The sequence below is a fragment of the Bemisia tabaci genome, chromosome 9, assembly GCF_918797505.1.
Source record: "Bemisia tabaci chromosome 9, PGI_BMITA_v3".
Taxonomy (NCBI): domain Eukaryota; kingdom Metazoa; phylum Arthropoda; class Insecta; order Hemiptera; family Aleyrodidae; genus Bemisia; species Bemisia tabaci.
Window position 1 is genome coordinate 42,448,204 of NC_092801.1, and position 23,614 is coordinate 42,471,817.

A 23,614-nucleotide genomic window follows, 5' to 3' on the forward strand; every position below is an offset into this window, starting at 1 on the left:
ATCAGGGTGTTCGCAGCGAACACCTTAGTAATCGATTCTTTACCATAGCTTCAAATGGCGAGATATCGATAATCGATTATTCACGCCACGCCACTGCCGTCGATATGTATATATCTCAGTTAAAACCCATTGACTCACTTGATCAACCGGTGGAGGATGAAGTTGACTATCAATCCAGTGGGTATATCTTTTTTTGGTGCAGTAATGACTTTTTTTGATATGGTGCGTATTTGCGCCCCATTAATTAGACATCGGTGAGGCATCATTTACTAATGAAGTGTGTTTTAAACAAAGTGGCTATAATGTTACAAAGTATTATGCTTTTTTATTAAAAAATTTTGTTTGAGAATCTACAAAGAATTTAGCAGAATTTGTCTGTGTTCAAGAATGATGTAAATGAAATAGCGCTACTCTATACTCAATAAGTTCATTTTTAAACTTCATATTGTATGATGATCGGAAAAGCAACGTGCGATACGTCAACATCTAACTAACGGCGATGTATTAGAAATTGCACCTCACCGAATTGAAGGCACTAGAAAACAATCGACGTAGATAGCTCTAAATGGAACCTCAACTTATACAAGTTACATACTCATTCCCTTTCTTTTTTCCTTTCTTTTGAGTGCAATCAATAGCATTTATTCCTTTCGCATGAATGATGTTTGTTCCTTATAATTTGCTTTTAAATGTATTATTCTTGGTCTCGTTGAATTTTGCATGAAAAAAATAAAATATGAGAAAAAAATAATTTTTTAATGAAACATGATTGAAATCAAATGAACTTACGCACACAGATTAGTTCTTACTCTTTCTCAGATCGAAAATTACAGTAGGTATCATTTGATAGTCAACACCAAGCCATACATGTTTCTTAAACAAACCTTGAAATCTAAAATTATTTGTCCTTTAATGCTATCCTCAAGGGGAAGTCAAGATAAATAATTTTCAACACGAGGAAATGAAGCTCATTAAATTTATTTAACATTTTAGAGCGATCGAATAAATTATTTAAATAATATTTTGTACATAAACTTACAGTAGTTTTTAAAATGAATGTTTTTCAGGCAAAACAATCTCAGAGATCTTTACAATCTAAAAATATTTACAAAAGCTTTTCGAAACGAAATTGTTTGGGAGGTCCGATTGTGATCATTTTTTTAATATTTAAGTTTTATGTCCAAGGAACAATATAAAAATTAATCAAATCAAAAAGGAACTAAGTGCATTGGATATCCGCGCTTCGTAGCTCTTTTTCATTTAGTTAATTTAGGCATAGCTCCTTTCAGCACAAATACGTCTTATTTCACACATATTATTAGGAAACAACAGATTTCACAGATCTGATAGTTGATCTGCTCGACAGGCTGGTAAGCGTACTGTTGGTACTGCTGATATGGCTGGTACTGGGGTTGCTGTTGCTGCAGCTGTTGGTAGTACTGCTGCTTGTAGTAGTCGGAAATAGGGGTGAAGTATTCGAGAGCGCTCCTCATTAGTGACGTCACGGTTTGGGCGCTCGAGTGGTAGTACTTGTACTTGCCGGAGCCATATTTGTTCCAAAATTCTGGTCGCAGTTCACCGTTCCAGTCTGAAAAATTCAATAACAGAATTAAAAGATGTTTTTTAAGGAATTCACTTAAAGAGAGAGAGAGAGAAAAAAAAATTAAGTTAAAAAATGCTTCATTATCTAAAGAAATTTGTTTTTAAGTAAAAAAAAATTCAAAAAGAAATATGAAAAAAAATCGCGAAAAAATCTAGAAATTGTGAATCTATCTGTCAACTATCGAATCTTTCTCCCAAGCGCTGAGGACCCATCTACTTCTGTTTTTTGGTTTCTTCTATAGTTTGTCTATGTTTTGCAATAGGGAACTATACTATTTCTAGCTCATACTTAAGAACACGTGTCTGCAAGAGGAAGCTACTGGCATATACGTTGTTTCGCCAAGGAGCTAGAATTAGTAGTTCCTTATTGTAAAACGACCAGTGGCGTGGCGTGAATTGCGATATATCGGTTGTTATGCCATTTGAACCTATTGTAAAGAATCGATTATTAAGGTGTTCGCTGCGAACACCCTGTTTATCGATCCTTTTCCATAGGTTTAAATGGCATAGCAATCGATATATCGCTATTCACGCCACGCCACTGAAAACGACGTACATTTTTAGCCCATCTATGGCATCTTTTATCTGTGTAGGGAAACTAGGGAACATATATCAATGGCTAAAGTGCGGAGCCACGTATATCCATTGCAATATTACACAATTTCAGCTTCTATTTATTTTATTTTATTTAAACAAACAAGGCAGCTTCATTGCTCAAAATGTATGCAGAATATTAAGTTTTGAGGGGTCACATATTGAATCTATTAATTATACTTTGGATCGGTGTTAAGACCAAATAGATTCAGGTATAAAAAAGTGGTTTATGTTGATTGTTGTTTGCCTGTTTGTACTACTGATGACAGGCCCTAGGGCCGAAATGCATCTAGAAATGTAATAAGCCACTTGTTACACTTGGATTGCATTTTGCAAAAAGAAACCAGGAGCATTGCAATGTTGCTATGATTGTGCAGTTTCTCTTGTCTTGGAAGAAGAACCCGTTGATCTGTAAACAGTTTCTATTTTAATCGCTGAAAACTGTAAATTTAGGACAAAAATTATCATGTAAACTTAATATTTTTTCAGGATTTCAATAGTTATATTGCAATGGATGAAGTTGTACAATCTTACCGACATTGCATTGCTTCTGGTTCCTTTTTGCAAAATGCAATCCACTTGTATCTACTTGGTCTAACCACGACTCCAAATTATACAGATATATTCCTCTAACCGAGAGGAAAAATCAAGGAAGTTTTCAAGAAATTACGTTAACTAATTCTCCATAGAAAAAATGAAATATGACAGGAAGTTGGCAACGTCGCAAACGGAGATAGCGTCACCTTCCGGCCAAAGTATGACAAGCACCATGCAACGTTTCAAAATTTCCACCACCATTTTATTTTTTCACGGAGAAATTGTTGGTTGAATCTGTTCGAATATTCCACTGAATTTTATCGGCAGCATGAAGAAAATTAGTGAAAGTTTCGGACCGATTTGTCGAACAATAACTAGAGTACCTTTATAGACAGAGTATGGCCATTCGTATCTTTTTACTACAGGAGAACTGTTCCGCTTTTTGATTGGTCAACGAGTTTTTAGGCTTCATGATGCTCTTAGGGCCGTAAATAAACAAACAAGATGGCGACTCACCGTAACATCGATAAGAAGCTAAATTTTACAAGCATTTCAATTATAAGGCAGTAACAATTTAAACTAGCATATCTACGAATAACACACGAAAAAAACACGAAAACATTGTTAAATCGCCTTTCACCTTTATCACAGGAGGATGTAAGATGTGCATAACCTCAATCTTGCTTGCTGATTACAGCCAACTTGTTTGTTTATTTACGGCCCTAAGAGCATCGTGTCAGCCTATTCGCTCGCGACCAATGAAAAACCGGAACAGAAATGGCCATGCTCTGTCTATAAAGGTACTCTAACAATAACTTGGTAAGAAAATAAAGTAATGGCGGAAATTTTGAAACGTCGCATGGCGCTTGTGATACTTTGGCCGGAAGGTGACGATATATGATTTGGCCATCGATACGCTGATCCTGAAATGAGAGTAAAATGTATTCCGGTCGTATTGCAATACTTATTTCGTACAGACGGCATTGGTGTGTTCTTACCAAGGAACAAGATACGTGGGACGTATCCGCCATCGGGGACGAGTCTTTTGGCGTCTTGGGCGTCCGATTCATCATCCAGGTTGACCATGACAAAGTATTGGCTCAGATCAAAGTACTCCCGAGAGTTCACTAACTCCGGCTTCAATTCTGCAAGAAAAAAGCATCGTGAAAATAGTGTTGGCGCTACGATTTTACGTGTACACTGAAAAAAAAAATTGCTATTATCAACACAGAATTAGTTAAAAAAGGTGACAAATCATCAAAATAGTTAAATCAACACGCCATCTAAATGAAGAAAACCGGGTTGATTTAACTATTTTGAGGATTTGTCACCTTTTTTAACTAATATAGTTAAACTAAAGTAAACTAAAAACTAAAACTAAAGTATAGTATAACTAAATAGTTAAATCAACACGCCATCTAAATGAAGAAAACCGGGTTGATTTAACTATTTTGAGGATTTGTCACCTTTTTAACTAATTCTGTGTTGATAATAGCATTTTTTTTTTCAGTGTACTACAAATGGCTGCGTTTAGCAGAAACACTGAGAAAAAAGTCCCTCGGATCCAGAGTCCAGCGGATTGTTGAAACTGATGGACAAAGCGATAGACAAAGAGGACATAATGAGTATGGAGCGATCCTTTTGATTGATTTGAGTATAGTTCTCATAGACTAAGGGAATTAATGATGGACTAACAAAAGGGTCTCTCGTGGGTTGCCGTTAGTTTGTTCGTTACCTACCTCCTTTGTCCATTGCAACCACTCGCTTCCACCAATAGGATCCCTCCATATTTTTTTGTCTTCTTTGTCTACTTATGGCTTTGTATATCAATTTCAAAGAAATTCAATTCATTTCAATAGAAGTTCAATTTTTGAAATTGATAGACAAAGCGATAGATAAAGAAGACATAGGGAGTATAAAGCAATCCTATTGGTTGAAATGGGTGATTCTTACAGACTAAGGGAGTAAACGATGGACTAACTATAGGGTCCCTCGTGGGTCCCCGTTAATTAGTCTATTACCTACCTCCTAAATTCATTGCAACCACCCACTTTCACCCATAGGATCCCTCCACATCCGTGTTGTCTCCTTTGTCTATGGCTTTGTCTATCAATTTCAACAATCAGCCCGCTGGACCTCTTTTCGCACAGATTTGATAGAAACTTCAATTTTAACGGAAATTTCGCGAAAATTTTTCCTGAGCGTATATAGGCCGCAGTGGTGATGCGTGAATGTTCGATCGATACCTCCCCATTTGAAGCTAAGGTAAAGAATCGATCATTAAGGTGTTCGTTGCGGACACCCTGTTTATTCTTTTCCATAAGTGTGAATGGCACATTAATCGATGTATCACATAGCACGCCACGCACCCGGTAGGCGGTAACGGATACGTCCAACTTGCAGATCGGACAAACTTTTTAATAATAGGCAATGCTTGAAAATGCATATCGACGGTGAAACTACCAAACCACGTATCTCGTTTGCGGTGTTTAAAAATCTCCGCTCACATTTTATTTTTTTGAAGTAGACCAAATCAATATCATTCCTTGAAATTTTCACAGAATTTTCTCCGCACGAAGAGGAAAAATCACGGAAATTTTCAAGACTGGACGTTAAGTAGCTTTTCATTTAAAAGATAAAGTATGACAGAAAGTCTGCGACGTCGCAAACCGAGATACGTGGTTTGGTAGTTTCACCGTCGATATCCATTCTAATTACAGTGGATGTCGAACATAACGACATCTGATATATCGACCTTTCGGACATAACGTCGCAATTTTACCGGTCCCGCTGTTTATAACCATTGTATTTACGTGTTGTTTATGACGACACCGCATATAGCGACATATCGGCCATAGTGACAAACTTTCCTCGAAATTTCAGCTTAGGCTATCGACTACAACGACCGGAGCATTCTGCCGTGTTAAGGAAAAACTTAAGTCTTAAGTCTTAAACTTAAGTCTTCAGATGTTGCCAGAGTCCCCTCAATAAAAACCAAATTCACAGGAATTTTTTGAATGTTTTGCTTCAAATTTTTCAAACGATTTTGTTCGCAATTTGATCTAAAATACCCGAAAATTAAAAAAAAAAAAAAAAAAAAAAAAAAAAAAAAAAAAAAAAAAAAAAAAAAAAAAAAAAAAAAAAAAAAAATATGAGTAACACTTCTTAAAAATACACGATTAATCTGGGGAAATTTAGCAACTATCGAATGTTTATACAGCGTTTTCCCTTAGCACGGTAGAAATGGCCCAACGAGGTGATACTCTCTGTTTAAGACTATCGATACATATGTAAATCAAGAGAATTTCAATCAATTCAATGTACGGGAAAACTCCACCTTAGCAACAAGTTATTTTGATTGTTTTATTTTTAATTTTTCACCTTGTGGCCATTTTTCACGTTTTGGCCTTCGTGTATCAGCACAAACCACCAAGCAAAATGAGAACTGCTCGACCCCGCTCGTTTGAATGAAAGTGCCAAACACAGTGCGTTCAGCGTGAAAGACATATTAGCGCCTACAAGACCGTGTGAATACTTCACTTATTCCGTCAAACACAATGTGGTCCACTCCGTCGGCTTGAAACGTATTTTAGCGCCTACATGACTGCAAGGATACTTCACGCATTGCGCAAAACAGCACGATCGGTGTGAAACGCATATTAGCACCTTTAAGGCTGTACGCGTGCTTTACGCTTTGCGCCTACACCAATGTGAGCATTTTATCGTTGAATATTCGTAATTTATCGGTGTCAGACCTACCACCCGCAGTGTGCACAGTTTTTGACCAGTGTACACCGCGTGTGACAAACACCAGTGTACACACAAATGAAATAAAATAAAATACATTTTTTTAAAAAAAAAAAAATGAAAATGTAGTGTTAAAAATAATGGTGTTTCTCCTCCTGCGTATAAGGAAACCTCGTCCTAGTGCCAGCACAGCTTTACTCTTTGCTATTAAATTTGAGGTGAATGCGTAAAAATCTAACTATCAGTTATGAATAACGACGGGAAGTGCTGGTCCCTTCAAGATCGTTATATTCGATTTGCACTGTATCTCTATTCTGCCGTGCTAAGGAAAAACGCCGTATGAGCCTTCAGGCGTTGCCGAATTTCCTTTGATGAAGTGCGAATTTCCTGGTGAATTTATGAATATTTTCCTCCCAATTTTTCAGATGATTTAGTCCGCAATTTTACCTAAAGATTCCTAAAATTTAAAGGAAAAATATTCATAATTTTCCTCAAAAATAAACATTTTATTGAAGTAAATTTGGCAACTCTCGAATGTTCATACGGCGTTCTTCCTTAGCATGACTGTATTTGGGTTGTATTTAGCAAAAAGGAACAAGCGCGATTACACTGTTTTCAAAATCGTGCAACTTCTTATTTACTTTCATAAATACTTAATATCTATTCAGTGTTAAAATTTACAAGATTAGCTCCTTTAAAATTAACCATTTTTTTGGTGGGAAGCAAAAACTACGATTTGCTATTCATGGGAGATTTTTTAGATAACTATGAAGAAACACCATTTTCGCCGGTTCCTTTTTGCTAAATACCTACGGTCCATTTATAATTAGATTTGTTCTAACGATCGTGAAAATAATGTCAACGCAGTACTCACTCTTGCAGGCAGGACACCACGACCTGTGAACGATGACCATGATCGGTCTCATGTCTGACTGCGCTGCCAGTATTCCTTCCTCCAGAGAGTTGTACCATTTTATATTCGGCCCGAATCCTGAGAAATGCGAACATGGTGCTTATTAAATTTGGTTCACAATTTTTATCATACACTTTTTTTCCTTTCTTGCTCTCTGCGGCAAAGGTAGATTCAATCACCCCGAAGTGGCAAGGCGGGCTGATTCAGGAAAAAGTCCTAGGATCCGTTTATAACTGAATCGGTGATGCTAAAACCTGAAAGGCCATTTCCTCTTAACATAGATACACATTTTTACGAAGCAGCCTGAGGTAATGGCAGCAGGAGAAAACAAGGGGGGAAGGGAAACAAGGCTAAAATACAACACTAAATACCCATGGTTCTTTTTCTCGGATCTCGGCCGCAATAACATGTAGGTCCCAAGTTTTTTCTTAGATATTTTTTAACTAATAATTTATTTTCCGACTGAAAATGACTCAATTTTGAGTCAAAAAGTCTCGGGCTTTTAATGTTTTATTTTAGGCTTGTTTCCCGCTTTCCCCCTGGTATATCTTCGGTTTCCTCTTAACTCCTGAGTTCCATACTAATACCCGCATTCTGAGGTCGGTCGGATAATGAACATGTTTGATATTTGCATCGTTAGTTCGCCGATCGGGTCGGAACCAAGTAAGCTCACTTGAAATTGACCCGCTAAGTGCGATTTTCGAGTCCGGAAAGCTCCGCGAGTCCCTCGCTTAGAGCTATCTGCTGAAAACGCTCCGGAGAAAGAGTCAAAATGTGGTCAGAAATGCTCGTTTTTGACCAGTTTTTGACTGTTTCTCGGCTCAGGGAGCTTCGCCGAGAGTCGGGATCGTGCCGAATCGATTCTACGCCTCCAACTACGTAGGATGCGACTGAAATCTCGAAATTTTCTTGCCGAGATTTTTTATCTAAAAGATAAAAAAAAAACGACAAAATTGTATCCAAAAATGGTTTGCAGGGGGCAAGTCTATAGCACGTGTACACGTAAAATTGCGAAAAATCAAAATCTTGACTGATCCTTTTTTCGAAATACGCGATTTGAGATTTTCATAGTAAATGCAACATTTCCACTGATTTTGATCCGATTTTTTATTCATTTGTACATTGAATCGGTGTTGATCGGTTAACGTTTTCATTTTCCGTTCGATTCATGTCGATCATACATACCCTCTCGTCACACGCACACTTCCTTTCAAACCCTTTTTTTTTAACTGAAAAATTCGTCTTCAGCTGCGTCTGCGGCAATTGTTGTTACGAATATGTTGTGCGTGCTGGTTTCAGGTCATTTTTCAAACCCTTTTTTTTTAACTGAAAAATTCGTCTTCAGCTGCGTCTGCGGCAATTGTTGTCACGAATATGTTGTGCGTGCTGGTTTCAGGTCATTACATACACGAAACTCTGAAGGCGTTTCATGTGCGAGAGCAATTCGCCTTCAGCTGCGTCTGCAGCAATTGTTGTTACGAATATGTTGTGCGTGCTGGTTTCAGGTCATTACATACTCGACTCTCTGAAGGCGTTTTATGTGCGCAAGTGGCGTACCCTGTTGGAGAACTGGCGAATTGCTCTCGCACACAAAACGCCTTCAAAGAGTCGAGTATGTAACTACCTGAAACCAGCACGCACCGCATACTCGTAACAACAATTGCCGCAGACGCAGCAGAAGGCGAATTTTTCGGTTAAAAAAAAGAGTATGAAAGGAAGTGTGCGTGTAAAGAGAGGGCATGTATTCGATCGACTTGATTCGAACAAAAAATAAAAACGTGAACCGATCAACACCGATTCAATGTACAAATAAATAAAAAGTGGATCAAGATCAGTAGAAAAGTTGCATTTACTATGAAAATATCAAAGCGCGTATTTCGAAAATAGCACCTGCCAAAGCTCGTTTTCCTTCCATTTAAATCCATTAAAAACGACCAATCCTAAGTAAAGCAGCCTGTTTTGACAAAATATCGATTATTTTACGCACATTGAAATGAGCGAAACGCAGTGTTACCAACTTTAAAGGAGCGTCACTGATCAGGGTTCGATCAGAGTTGAGTCATGCGAACAGATTTTTATTTTACGCAGAGGACGGTTATTGGCCAAATAAGGGACTTTTTATCAATTTCCCCCCCCCCTCTTTTTTAGTTCCTGCTTTATTTTAATTATTCTATGTGCTATATGGAAGGAGGAGAGAAAAATTCCCCAGCCCTCCTTTTTTATTAAATTGCCTTAAGTTCTACTACGATGATCAAAATTGAAGCTTGTAATGGAGCAATTTCTCGAAATCTGCCCGATTATGTCACGAGATTTTAAACGTCCATTCACATTGTACAATTAGCACTCCGAGATAGAGGTACGGCTCGCCAATTGGGAAGTTTAAAAAAGCAAAATAAATGATTGAATGGCTATTATAATCTCTAGAAATTCTAGAAACTTTGAAATCAAGAGCTAATTTCTATGTCTGAATATCTAAAAGTGATATTAATATGCGTAAAAGTGTGTTAATAGCAAAAATGTGATTTAGCAATCACTTGATTTGGGTATATTCATTGAAATTATGGAAGTCACCGTTGATGTCTTCACATTATAATCTCATTTCTTTGGGGTGCCTGCCCCCCCCCCCCCAACCCCCCCCCCCACCAAACCAAAACAAAACCACATCACGATCCCTTCACAAAGTTTTTGAGACAATAAAATAGTGAGTTTGACTGTAAAACTTGATGATTAATTTTAAAGCAGCTTTGATACCTAAAAAAGCTTACCTCCATCGATGCTTTCTCTTGCTGCATCCTGTAAAGTGATAAGAGCACTAACTAAAGCTAAAGCAAATAAATACTTAGTATACATGACTGTTGCTTATTTTTGCCTTAATGTAACCAGAGGAACTAATAACCAGTGCAGATCATTAAAAATAAGCGCGTACCGCGGTTCGAAATTCAAATGAACTGAAAATGATTCTCACTATGTGTGGGTGACGTACTGTAACTCAGCAGACGGAAAACTGGCGAAGAGCAGTCATGAGAAAATGAAAATTCTTACTGAGAAAGCAACACAAAACTAAACTAACCTCATTCTGAAAATTGCACGGTGGCGTTTAAATTGTTGACAGTTCGAGTTTCTAATCGGCCTCTTCCTCCGATAATTCTTCGCAAAACGTAAACAAAATTGAGGAATCGTCCGAAATTTTGCATTGTTCCACGGCATTTTGTCATCTTTTCAATTATCTCACATCCGCGTCCGAATTTCTAGTCAATTCATTATTGCAATTGCTTAATTTCTTTGCCCCTGCGTTGGAGCATGCGATAAAATAAGACTGAAATATTTCCAGCAGCGAGAATATTTTCGCATTTCCTTGGTTTACTATTTTCCTTTGTAATTCCTCTCGTTACAAAGCGATTAAACTGACGAAACGTGGTGATTTGAAACTTGCCGTTGCTAGACTACACTGCAAAAATGGAAACTGCGATGAAACGAGAAACTGGCATAACTGACACTCTTTGTGCAGTCAATTAAATTCTCACGTCCTCAACGAATATTGCTAATGAAGTAGATCATACAATAAAAAAGTATTCATTTTTATATCCTGCATGATTGTCAAGTTTCCCAGCACAGTGGCAGGGTTCACAATGACTGTACACTACCTGTTCCGACAGTGAAACGTAAAAAAAAAAGAATGAGCGAGATGTATTTTTTCCAAATACCATTGAGTTAGTGGTTTTTACTCCTGTTAAACCACTAAAAAAAACCACTCACCAAACACCATCCACTAAAGAAAAAACTAAAAAAAAAATTCCACCACAAAAAAAACCTCTAAAAAAAAATAACCTTTATTTTGCCACCAAGAAGTATTTTTTCTTGTATCGAGAATTTTCTGCATAATATGAACGCTACGTTTTTGCTTAGCTCAATATTTTTTTTTTTTTTGTATCAAGAGAAATTTAGCTTAAATCAAGAAAAAATAAATTCTTGGCGGCAAATTCAATAATCATCATGCTTGGGCCATGGGCCAGGCACTTTTTTTCAGTGGCAATATGATAAAATTTTCAATTACAAGGACTTACTCTAAACCTTTCTCCTACTCAAAGCTTCTTTTCGATGGCTCGTTCCCCCTTTTTCCATATGTAACTTAAAATGTAACCTCCTCTCTATGGAAGGTACTCAACTTCACCCTAATTCAACGTTTCAAGAGTTCCACTCGAAAATTTTATTTTTAGATTAGAAACTGTTCAACATTTATAACTGAAAATTTCTCCGCTATTTTTTTTTCTCTGATACATACGTAATAGCCGCTTTCTCAATCCTAGTCTCTGGCGCTCTGCGACATGACGCCTAAGCCTTATTCTCTCATCCTTCGAAAATCCCTAAAAGAGAGGAGAGTTGACACTTCATGTAGGTTTCACGTAACTGTTGCAATCGTTTCATCCAAGTAGCACAAATTGCAATGGAGATGTTGCAAGTGTGAGGAATTTGCGATTTGACTGTTGATTCATATGTAAAAGTTCGCGAGAAACACGATGGTTCTACTGGTTTTTTCTGCAATCAACTCCCAAGCTCAAAAAAAGCTCTCAAGTTGAGGCCAAAATGGAGGGATATCCCACGCTATCCTGAGAGTCCACCTCTACATAAAAACAAACTCTCCATGCAAAGATAGGGACCAAATACATCGACAGGGTTGCCACTTTATTTGGGGACTCCTAAACTGAAAACACGGCAACACTGCTAATGTATTTGCTCCCTATCTTTGCATGGAGGGTTTGTTTTGTTGTAGTGCTGGACTCTCAGGATAGCGTGGGATATCCCTTCCATTTTGGCCTCAACTTGAGAGCTTTTTTTAGCTTGGGAGATGATTTCAGAGAAAACCAGTGGCACCATCGTGTTTCTCGCGGACTTTCACATAAGAATCAATAGTCAAATCGCAAATTCCTCACACATGCAACATCTCCATTACATGGTAAAATTAGTGCTGATATGCCAGATTGTTGTGCATGTTGTCTATGCACTGGATTGAAGGAGCTCGGTGTATTGAAATGTATTGCAATCAAATTGAGAAATATAAGTCCCAATTTTGCTTACATTGCAAACTGCCTAACTCTCTCCCGCATGGGATTCATTTTGTTGATCGTTTAAAATCGGCCTTTTTGGACCAAATGATGTGAAAAAAATATCGGTGGCGAGGCGTAAATGATAGACCATCGATTGAAGTTATGGTAACGAATCTATTATTGAGGGGTTCGTTGCAAACACACCCTGTTTACGGATCCTTTCTCATAGGTTGAAAATACTAACTCAATCGATATACCGCATAGCACGCCACGCCACTGATAAAAATTAAAATCCCATAAAATTGCAAAATTACTTATTTCAATATTTTCGTTGTACTGTAGTGCTTCGGCACTGAATGTCCTTTTTTGTCCCTTTCCAGGAGAAGCCAAATCAAGCACCTTCTTTGGTAGCCTTTCTTCCATGGTCGTGCGGCCCTACCAGACTATTGGTCATAACTTTGAATACGATGTCACTTTCGTCTCCCATAATTAAGGGGCTCGGAAGACAAGGCACATAAGTGCAGGTTTTGCCACTTCGATTAATACGTATTTGAAGTTTCGAAATTATATGGATCCTCATGGCGGAAAACAAGTTTAAACTGACTATTGGATGCTTAAAATTGGAATTTGGGAGCGAATTTTGCACAGAATATGGATTGAGATTAGTTTTACTTGAAATCATTAATATCTCAATTTTTTTAAAAACTGCACTCATGCACCTTGTCTTTTCCATAGCCTGTCAATTAGACGCACTGAATCATTACAGGCCCGAGCTTCCAGAAGTTTACGCGCAATCAAAATAGCAACATTTCGGGCATGAAATCGGCAGTCCCATGTCTCTTGCTTGAAGTTGACGTCATACAAAATTGATTTTCGTTCAATTTTGGAATGGCATCACGTTCCATCGTCTGGGAACGGCCATATGAAGCAAGGTCCGGTCCTTGTCACTGAAGTATCTTCTCCGTCACGTACGGTTCCGTACACTTACAATTAGTTCCCAAAGCGTCAATGCAGATGTGCCCCATCATTGGCGCAGTATCCGCGTGAAATGAAAACCGTAACGTCCCTGTGAAGTCTACTACCTAGTCTTATTACCGGGACAATACTGCTAAGGAAAAACGCCGTATGAACATTCGAGAGTTGCCAAATTTCCTTCGATAACATTTGTATTCCGGAGGGAAGCTTTGCATATTTTGCCTTAAAATTTTCAGAGACTAAAGGTGAAATTGCGAACAAAATTACAAGAAAAATTTGAAGAAAAATATTTACAAATTTTCCCGAGAATTCGTGATTTTCCAAAGGAAAGTCGGCAACGCCTGAGGGTTCATACGACGTTGTTTGGCAGAATAATGCTGGTCGATATAATTAGCTCCTGGGCCGCCTCCGCAGCGGCGCCTTGGACCACGGCCATCGTGACGCGACGTCGCGACAAGACCAGTGGCGTGGCGTGAATAATCGATTATCGATATCTCGCCATTTGAAACCATAGTAAAGAATCGATTACTAGGGTGTTCGCTGCGAACACCATGATAATCGATCTTTTTTCATAGGTTTAGATGGCATAACAATCGATATATCGCAACTCACGCCACGCCACTGGACAAGACGCGTCCAGTGGCGTGGCGTGCTTTGCGATCTATCGATATTTCCCCATTTGAGGCTGTGGTAAATAATCGATTATTATGGTGTTCGCTGCGAACGCCCTGTATATCGATATTTTTCCATAGGTTTAAATGGCCGATCAATCGATATATCGCAATTCACGCCACGCTACTGGACGCGCCTCGACGCGGGAGCAGCGGGTGCCCCTGCCTGTCTTGGTCAGTTCTGACCTCGCCGATTGAACGGGACCTAATCACGGATCGACAGATGCCAACGACTGGCCACCACCAATAAAGCGGATATAACATAAACCGCGGCCAGCGGCCACTCTCTGCTACCGATTTGGTCGTCCTGCCGCATGCCGACGAAACGACGCAACTCTTTTACATGGACGTATTTCTACCAAAGAGACCTATGTGGAGGTGAGAAATATGGGGTGTGCTCGTCGAAGCTGCATAAGAAGCAATATAAAAGTAGGCGTGATTCCTTTTGAAGAATTGGAAAAGCGGGATTTTACATTCTATCAAACAGACCTATGTGCAACTGAATGCGGAATTCATGAGCCGCGGGCATGGCAAGAGAGCCTTGTGGACAGGGCTCATGAGTTAAAAGCGCCCTGACGACGATCTCCGCCTCGCTCGAGTGCGGACTATCATTGCCTCTGACGTCACTGGCACTGTATTATTCCCATTCACTCTTACGGCCAGAGAACTAACGAGCACACCCCACATTTCTCACCTCCACATAGGTCTATTTGGTAGAAATACGTCCACATGAGCCTTTGATATCTGCTGTAACCGCGAAAAGAGCTGTGAGTGCAAACAAGCGGGAAAGTTCTAATACTGTCGTATTAGAAAAGCGCTTAGGTGTTAGTCAATGTATTTAGTGAAGAAAGGAAGTATAAACTCCGTTGACTTGGCTGGGAAATGGAAATAAAACATCAGCTGATAGCAAACAAAGGTTACCAAGGAAACCGTAAACGCGTATTTTTGTTTCCCGAAAATGAGCTCACCGTTGAGCTCATCAGGCGCGTTTTTTTTAGGCTTCATTTGAGTTCAACGATCAATTTCGATAAGAATTACTCTACCGCTAAGAAATTTTCTTATAGACAAACGATCGAAACTACCTGCGCATTACGTTAAAAGCATAAAATACAGTTTTCACAGCTTTATTTATTTTAAAAATGGACCCCCCCCCCCACAAAAGCCTACACATCGATGAGCTGGTGCGCCATTTAAACGCATTAGCACTAGTATACTAGTACTCAGAGGCAAGTCGAAATCAAACAAGCAGTTCCAACGCCAAAGCGTTGGAGGGCGCTTCTTTAACACTGCGCATGCGAGGAACGTTTTCATACGGCCAAGCGAGAGTATTGCGGACGGACGATGTATAACAAATTGCCTACGTGAAGGTGGTCCGGCAGCAACATACCCGCCGCTAGTCTCTGGAAAACAATAGAAAATAGTAGTTGCGTACGTTGCCAGCGAGCGCGCTGCGAGCGCATCTGTTTCAATTACCTAGCATCGAGTCGGGCCTCTAACTTTCTATTCTCTCTGACATAACCTTAAACCTTCAACCCAGAGCCGCAAACAGCTGACGCTTGACGATGCTGCGCCGAGAAAATGAACCAATCACAAAATAGCACAGTAATACGTCACTAAAATGAAGAGATCACGTGACTGTTCGTGATTTTTTCGAATCAATCTGAAACTACAACCTCGAATATGAGGCATTTAAGCATAACGAAGCCCCAAAATAGTTTAACCAGGTAATACGTCCGTGCGAGATTGTTATGCTTAAAAGCAAAACATTTCACGAAAACTTTTACGAATACCAGATGCAGAAAATAATCAAATTTTCCCGGGTGTACCAGAATGGCGTCATTACCCATAAGGCAAAACGGTATGTAGTATAGTACATGTTACATCGGGGGAGTCGAACGGCTGGAAAGGGCGCATCTGGTACCCAGAAGCGCCCAAAAGCGCTGCCTATCGGCTGAGCGCTTAAAATGAAGTTTTTAGGAAACAGGCTCAGAAGCCTCTGACCGGACAATTTTATTGAAAGAAGCCTCCGTTTTTTCTCAAATTGCCACCAATCATCCGAATGACCCCTAGAAGTTTTGCTAGGTTAGCATATGAATCAGTGAGTTCGAAAACACACCAACTCGGAAAAAAAGATTGTTCAGGAAACACCTAAAACTGCGCAGCGGGCGAAGAAGTTAGTTTAAGAAAAACCTTTTTGTTGCCAAAGGACAAGTACTTACAGACTTTGTAAAGCACCAAGTTGAAATCGAAACACCATGTTTGATGACAGAGAATTAAGCGTTTAAAATTTCCGAGTTGGTGTGTATTCGTTCTCACCAACTCTCAGATACTGATTTTTCATAGTCTGCCCTGAAAAGTTTATATTTTTCGACCTGAATAACGCTTGAATATTTATATAACTTATTGGTACAAGGTATACTGAATCGGAAAAAGAAAACCGCAAAATCGGATGGTCACCTGTTTCCCTTGAAATGGCCAAAAATTGGTATTTCCAATGAAATACTTCGATTTTTCCCTTTTCCCGTCGCTGTTTCGAGCACTTCCGATTGCAATTTCGAAATTTCCTTTTGCGTGCAGATGCTTCTATCCATAAGTGTTACTAAACCGTAAAAAAGTGAAAATCGAAAGGAACCCGAGTTGGTGTGTTTTCGAACTCACTGATTCATATGATCTCTTAATAAAGTCCGTGCGACATTCCGCGAGTTCACACCATCTCAGGATGTTTTCAAAATGTTCCCACGAATATCCAGCTGAATATATTTTTTTAAGGGTATTTTGAAAATATATAATACTGCGAATTTTCGATAGTCTCAGCATATTCTCATGATATCTTATTCGCTTTTCGATTTTTGCGTGTAAGGCTCTTCGCCGTTGCACGGGTTACATAATCGAAAATTAGCGGGCGCTCCAGGATCTGAATGGACGATATAATGCGACGGTGAAACTCCTAAACCACGTATCGCGGTTTGCGACGTTGCAGACCTCCTACCATTCTTTATTTTTTAAATAGTGAGCTAATCAACGTAAATTCTTTAAACCTTTCGCAGATTCCTTCTCTAGGAGAAAAAAAAATTCTGGAAAAGCTTCAAGGAATATTGCAGATTCATTCTCCTTGAAAAAATGAAAAGCGGGAGCGAATGTTTTTAAACAACGCAAACAAGATGCGTGGTTTGGGAGATTCAACGTCGAATGTCCATTCGTCCTTATTCTCGCTCCGTAAAACTGCCATGATAGCGAGGAGAGCAGTAAGCGCAAAAATGAAGTTTTCAAAAAACGGGCTCAGAAGCTTCTGACCGGAAAATTATATTGAAAGAAGCTTCCGCTTCATGTGAAGCTGCCACTAATCATCCGAAAGACCCCTAGAAATTGTTCGGATGATTAAAAATCGACCGATTTTATTTCAATCACATAAAAAAAATATTATTCATTTTCGTGCTAAGCTAGTGTTAGGCAAGACAGCCGTAAGTGCTATCTTTTGCATGCTTTCATGGTTGCGTTTTGGACACACGACACACACATCTTCAGGCTAGAGTTTGGCAGGAGAGGACGGCGATATACTTGAAAGCGCATTGATTTCATTGGCTTTCTGGAGGAAAAAATGCTGGCTATGGCAGTTTGGTCTGAAACAACGTCATTTTTCGTGCACTTTCGGCTTTCTCATATGTCTCGTTTTCATAGAAATAAAGTGATTTTTGCAGTTTTAGCTATTTCAGTGATTTCATCTAAAAGAGATTACACGATTTTCAAAGAAAATTCAATTTCGATAATTTGATATTTACTGCTCTCTTCGGTGTCAAGGCAGAAATCCTCCGCATAGCAATGACCAAGATCGAAACCAGTGGCGTGGCGTGAATTGCGATATATCGATTGTTATGTCATTTAAACCTATGGTAAAGAATCGATTATTGAGGTGTTCGCTGCGAACATCGATCCTTTTCTATAGGTTTAAATGACATATCAATCGATATATCGCAATTCACGCCACGTCACTGATCGAAACCACGCACCCCCATTGCGGTGTTCAAACATGATCGCTCCTATTTTTTTTTTTTTTTTTCGAGGAGGAACAACCCAACATCATAGCTTGGAATTTTTACAGAACATTCTACTAATAGAGGAGAAAAATCCGAGAATTTATCGATGAATCACGTTGACTTGTTGGACGTATTTCTATCAAACCGAACTACGTGCATTAAGACATGAGCCCTCAGACCCATAAGAATTTGTGCATTACAGGGCTCAAGTCACAATGCACATAGTTCCGTTATTGGCAGAAGTACGCCCGTTATATTACGGAAATCATGAAAACGCAGGAAAATGCGGAAACAAGGCTTAAATACAAAATACAAAGGCAGGACGTTTCGGTACCTTACGGCACCATTATCAACTGCAAAAATAGAATTAAAAATAAAAAATAAATTAAAATAAAAACCAGGAAACGGCGTCATTTTCAATACCAATTTCATCATGTAACGCCCTTTGCTGGTTTTTATTTTAATTTATTTTTTATTTTTAATTCTATTTTAGCAGTTGATAATGGTGCCGTGAGGTACCGAAACGTCCTGCCTTTGTATTTTGTATTTTAGCCTTGTTCCCGCATTTTCCTGCGTTTTCCATTGTCGTTTCCGTTTCGGGCTGCTTTTACATTCGCTTTGTTTTCCACGGAAATCATGAAGTATGACAGGAAATTTGCAACGTCGCAAACAGAGATACGCGGTTTTGTGCGTTGGCCGTCAGAACATAACAGATGGATGTTCGCTCGCTTTCTTGCGAGTAATGGAACGTTTTATCAGGAAATAATTGAAAAATTAAGAATTGAGTTCAGTTGCGTGGCGAGAATTGCGATATATCGATTGTTATGCCACCCATGGAAAAGGATCGATAAACAGGGTGTTCGCAGCGAACACCTTAATAATCGATTCTTTACCATAGATTTAAATGGCATAACAATCGATACATCGCAATTCACGCCACGCCACTGATGGAGTTACGAGGTTCTTGCTTGACGAGAGGGTTCAATTCAAGGTGTGTTGACGTCTTTGTGCCGGTGCCCCACAAGGAAACGGACCGCCGACCTTCGCGTGGACACCGTCCACTCGTAAGGTCCCTAACCTCACTTTCCGGTGAGCCTTAGTTTGAACTCACGTTTGAGCGCTCCGGGGGCCATGTTGAAATGTGTACAGGGTGTTGTCGCATAGCGCCGCTCGAGTGATCTACTTATTTATTTAGATTATAGACCGCGGATCGGCGCGGCGCGGCGTGCGGGACTGTGACAATAAAGTCGCCCGCTATACCGTCGCACAATGGTGGGAAAAGTTCGACAAGGTGTAGAAACTTCAAAAGCTTAAACCCTCCTAAATACAAACGAGACGCTTAAAAATGGTTCCGTTTGTTCTTTCCCGTAGAATTTTCCTTCAGAAGCACATTTGAAAATTATTAATGCGACGAAAGAAACCAGGGTTGCCACAGGTTTTGGAAAATTAAATTATCTGACGTTTCCGAGATTTCTCTGTCACAGTTTGGTAAAATTTCCTGGTAATTGGACCGCGTTAAACAGAAAGGAACCAAGCCACATCAGCTACTGCCAAATTTAATCGGATAATTTAATTTTTTACATGAAAACTGTTGTGCGGATTTTGTGCAAACTTCGGTAAATCTTCTCCATAGTACGAAGCAAATTCCTTAACATTTTCAAAGGGATCCGCACAAACGTTTTCTCGTAAAAAATTAAATTGCCCGGTTAAAATTGGCAATAGCTGATGTGACTTGGTTCCTTTCTGTTGAACGCGGTCCAATTGGACGTATTTCTATCAAACGAACCTAAGCGCCATAGGGTGAGGAAGGTAGAGGGGGGCTTGGATTGGCGGCGGAATCGGGCGTCCGGCTTACTCCGTCCTATACTCGCAATGCTTTTCCATGGCGCTTCGGTCCGTGTGACAGAACGCGCTATCCGGGATTCTTAATGGGCCTGTTGCATGCAAGAGATACAGCCGCGCGAATAGACTTTTTAAAGGTTAAATGACACGAAAATTACGATGGTCACATTAAAAAGTCTGAAAACTCTTACTGCGCAATTTGCGTTGTTAGGAAGCGCGCTTTTTCAAATTTCCCGCGTCTGGGGGCAGTTTTCTAATCACCGGAAACGAGCAAACGGCGGGCTTGGTGATTTCCGGAAGATGCCGAGTCGTTGTTGTTGTTGTTGTTGTTATTTTTTCCTTCAGTTTGTTCACAAAATCAACGTGATCTCTTATAGTGGTCCATATACGCTTTATGCGGTCACCAAATCGATCAACTTTTAAATATCCAACGCAATCCTTCTACATTTCATTTCACGATATCACGAGCTCCGATTTTTAGGTTATGTTGTCAGTTTTAGTTGACCGGAAATAGCCGCGAGTTGCCGTTAATTGTTTCCGTAAGAAAACTGCCCCCGACGCGGGAAATTTGAAAAAGCGAGCTTCTAACAACGCAAATTGCGCAGCAAGGAGTGTATTTCAGACTTTTTTAATGTGACCATCGTAATTTTCGTGTCATTTAACCTTTATAAAATCTATTCGCACGGCTGTATCTCTTGCATGCAACAGGCCCATTCCTCAAAAGGAACTCAAATTGGCGCTTAGTTCCGTTGGATAGAAATGCGTCCAATTGAGGTTACACCAGTTGTTGAAAAGGACATGATTTGGAATAGCTTTCAGGCAAATTTTGTTGTTCGAAACGTCAAACTCAGACTAGAAAGGAAATGAAGGTGACTTGAAAACTTTTCCTCGACACTTTTATAATTTTCTCTGTCATTTTCAAGTTTTCCCTGACCGTCCAAAATTCCCTGACTGTGGCAACCCTGGTAAACATCAAAATTCGCAGTTTTAATAAAAAATTTGATGTCCAACACCTCCCGAAGTCTCGGTTCCCTGTGTGCGGCGGGCACACTCTCCGCATGTACCGGAGTGTAATTACTCGTTTTCATCCTTTCCGCAAACACCGTTGTCGTTCCTGCTATTAAAATGTTAAAATGGAGATGTTGCATGTGTGAGGAATTTGCGATTTGACTAGTGATTCTTATGTGAAAGTTCGCGAGAAACACGATGGTGCCACTGGTTTTCTCTGAAATTGACTCCTAAGCACAAAAAAAGCTCTCAAGTTGAGGCCAAAATGGAGGGTATCCCACGCTATCCTGAGAGTCCACCTCTACATAAAAACAAACTCTCCATGCAAAGATAGGAAGTAAGTTTATTAGCAGGGTTGCCGTGTTTTCAGTTTTGGAGTCCCCAAATAAAGCGGCAGCCCTGTCAATGTATTTGCTCCCTATCTTTGCATGGAGAGTTTGTTTTGATGCAGAGGTGGACTCTCAGGATAGCGTGGGATATCCCTTCCATTTTGGCCCAATCTTGAGAGCTTTTTTTTAGCTTGGGAGATGATTTCAGAGAAAACCAGTGGCACCATCGTGTTTCTCGCGAACTTTCACATAAGAGTCAATAGTCAAATCGCAAATTCCTCACACATGCAACATCTCCATTAATGGATTGTAGATTGAGATATGTTTTCTTCCGCGCATGGGTTGGCAACAGTGTTTGTGGGTTGTGACGCGGTGCCGGGCGCGGAAATAGACGGCTCCCTCTCAGATGGTCCTCTTTGCATCTTTGAGACGTAATTAATAACACGGTCGATGTACACCGAAGCCGATAATGGAGGACCCGTCAGGGAACCCAAATACTCACTGTCCGGAAAGACTATAATCTTGACCCTTCCTGAACTGTTCGATTGTGCGGACAAAGGTATAGAGAATGTAGGTATCAATTGGATGGAATTTCGGGGGAGGTAATCTATGTCCTGGTAGCATTTCGACGGTGTAAGTCGGCAAACACATAACTCGGTTTGCGACGTCGCAGACTTCCTGTCATACTTTATTTTTTAAACGGAAAACTACTCAACGGCAATGCTTTAAAACTGCCGTGATTTTTCTTCTCTGTGCGAAGAAAATTCTGCAAAAACCTCAAGGAATGATGTCAATTTGTTCTTCTTTGAAAAAATACCATAGAGGCGGAGATTTTCGGACACCGAAAACGAGTTATGTGATTGCCGACTTCGTCGATTTACCATACTGTCGTGCTAAGGAAAAACACCGTATGAACCTTCAGGCGTTGCCAAATTTCCTTTGATAAGACATGGATTTCCTGGTAAACTTGTGAATATTTTCCTTCCAACTTTTCAGATAATTTTGTTCGCAATTTCATTTAAAGTTCCTGAAAATTTCAAGAGAAATCATTCATAACATTCCTAAAAAAAAAACATTTTATCGGAGCAAATTTGGCAACTCTCAAATGTTCATACGGCGTTCTTCCTTAGCACGACAGCATACTCGTGCAGAATGTATTGGATTTTATTGGTTTTAGGACCTGAAAAAACCACAAAAAAAGGCCAGAATTTGTCAGAGAATGAAACGTTTTCCAGAGAATTCGTGCAAAGCGCCGTTGATTTCTCTCTGATAATAGATAAAAAAGTCGATTTTTTTTTTTTTACCTTTGTCGAAACATACCCAAGATCCATCCATATAGGTCAGTCATTCCCGAAACCCAAATGAGAATCTTCTGCGCATGACGTCAGCATTACTGCCGCGAAAACCAGAAATGTCGGAAACAATGCTTTTCTTATGGGAGAGAACAAATTTTTCTTAATGAATCATTTAAATTTCTTACTTTTAAATTCTTTGAAGCTTTCTGAGTGTCGAAAGGAACGTTTAGAAATTAGCGTCAAGGGTTTCAATTCAGCTGAATTTGCGTTTTTATATTTTTAAATGATTTTTGAAGTCAGCGATGTAACAAGCCATCTAGTGGTATAGATTCGCGTGTAAAAATGGCTGATGCAGAGTAAACTGTAAAAATGAAAGAACACAAATTCGGCAAAATCGAAACCCTGAATGCTAATGTCTAAACGTTCTTTTCGACACACAGAAAGTTTCAAAGGATTTAAAAGTAAGAAATTTAAATGATTCATTAAGAAAAATTTGCTCTCTCCCATAAGAAAAGCATTGTTTCCGACTTTTCTGGTTTTCGCGGCAGTAATGCTGACGTCACGAGCCAATGGAAAGGGGCTTACCCCGAGCGGGGAAATCTGCGCAATGACTGACCTATATGGATGGATCTTGAACATACCTGTCCAGAGAATTTAGAAGAAAAAGAGAGGAGATCCCGAACGTTAATTCATCAGGGTATATCATCGAGGAGATTGAATAGATATCGTCACCTTCCGGGCAAAGTATCACAAGCGCCATGCGACGCTTCAAACATTTCCGCCGCCATTTTATTTTATTACAGAGAAATTGTTGGTTGAATCTGTTTGAAAATTTCACTGAATTTTATCGGCATCGCAAAGAAAATTCAGTGAAATTTTCCGACAGCTTCGTTGAACAATTTCTCTGTAAAAAAATAAAACGGCGGCGGAATTTTTGAAACGTCGCATGGCGCTTGTGATACTTTGCCCGGAAGGTGACGATATAATGAGACGATGTAAATCCAAAATTATAAACACCAAAC

At 39.5% G+C, this 23,614-nt stretch overlaps 1 protein-coding gene across 1 annotated transcript; it reads right to left on the minus strand.

Moving 5' to 3' along the window:
* Positions 1-962: 962 nt before the first annotated feature.
* LOC140225382 (thioredoxin domain-containing protein 12-like) lies at positions 963-10,468 on the minus strand. The gene is made up of 4 exons (XM_072304083.1): positions 10,159-10,468; positions 7,355-7,471; positions 3,732-3,878; positions 963-1,588 (listed from the first exon to the last, which is right to left on the minus strand). Exons 1-4 carry the CDS (start codon positions 10,241-10,243, stop codon positions 1,302-1,304), a joined length of 636 nt encoding a protein of 211 aa, XP_072160184.1. The 5' UTR covers positions 10,244-10,468; the 3' UTR covers positions 963-1,301.
* Positions 10,469-23,614: the final 13,146 nt, after the last annotated feature.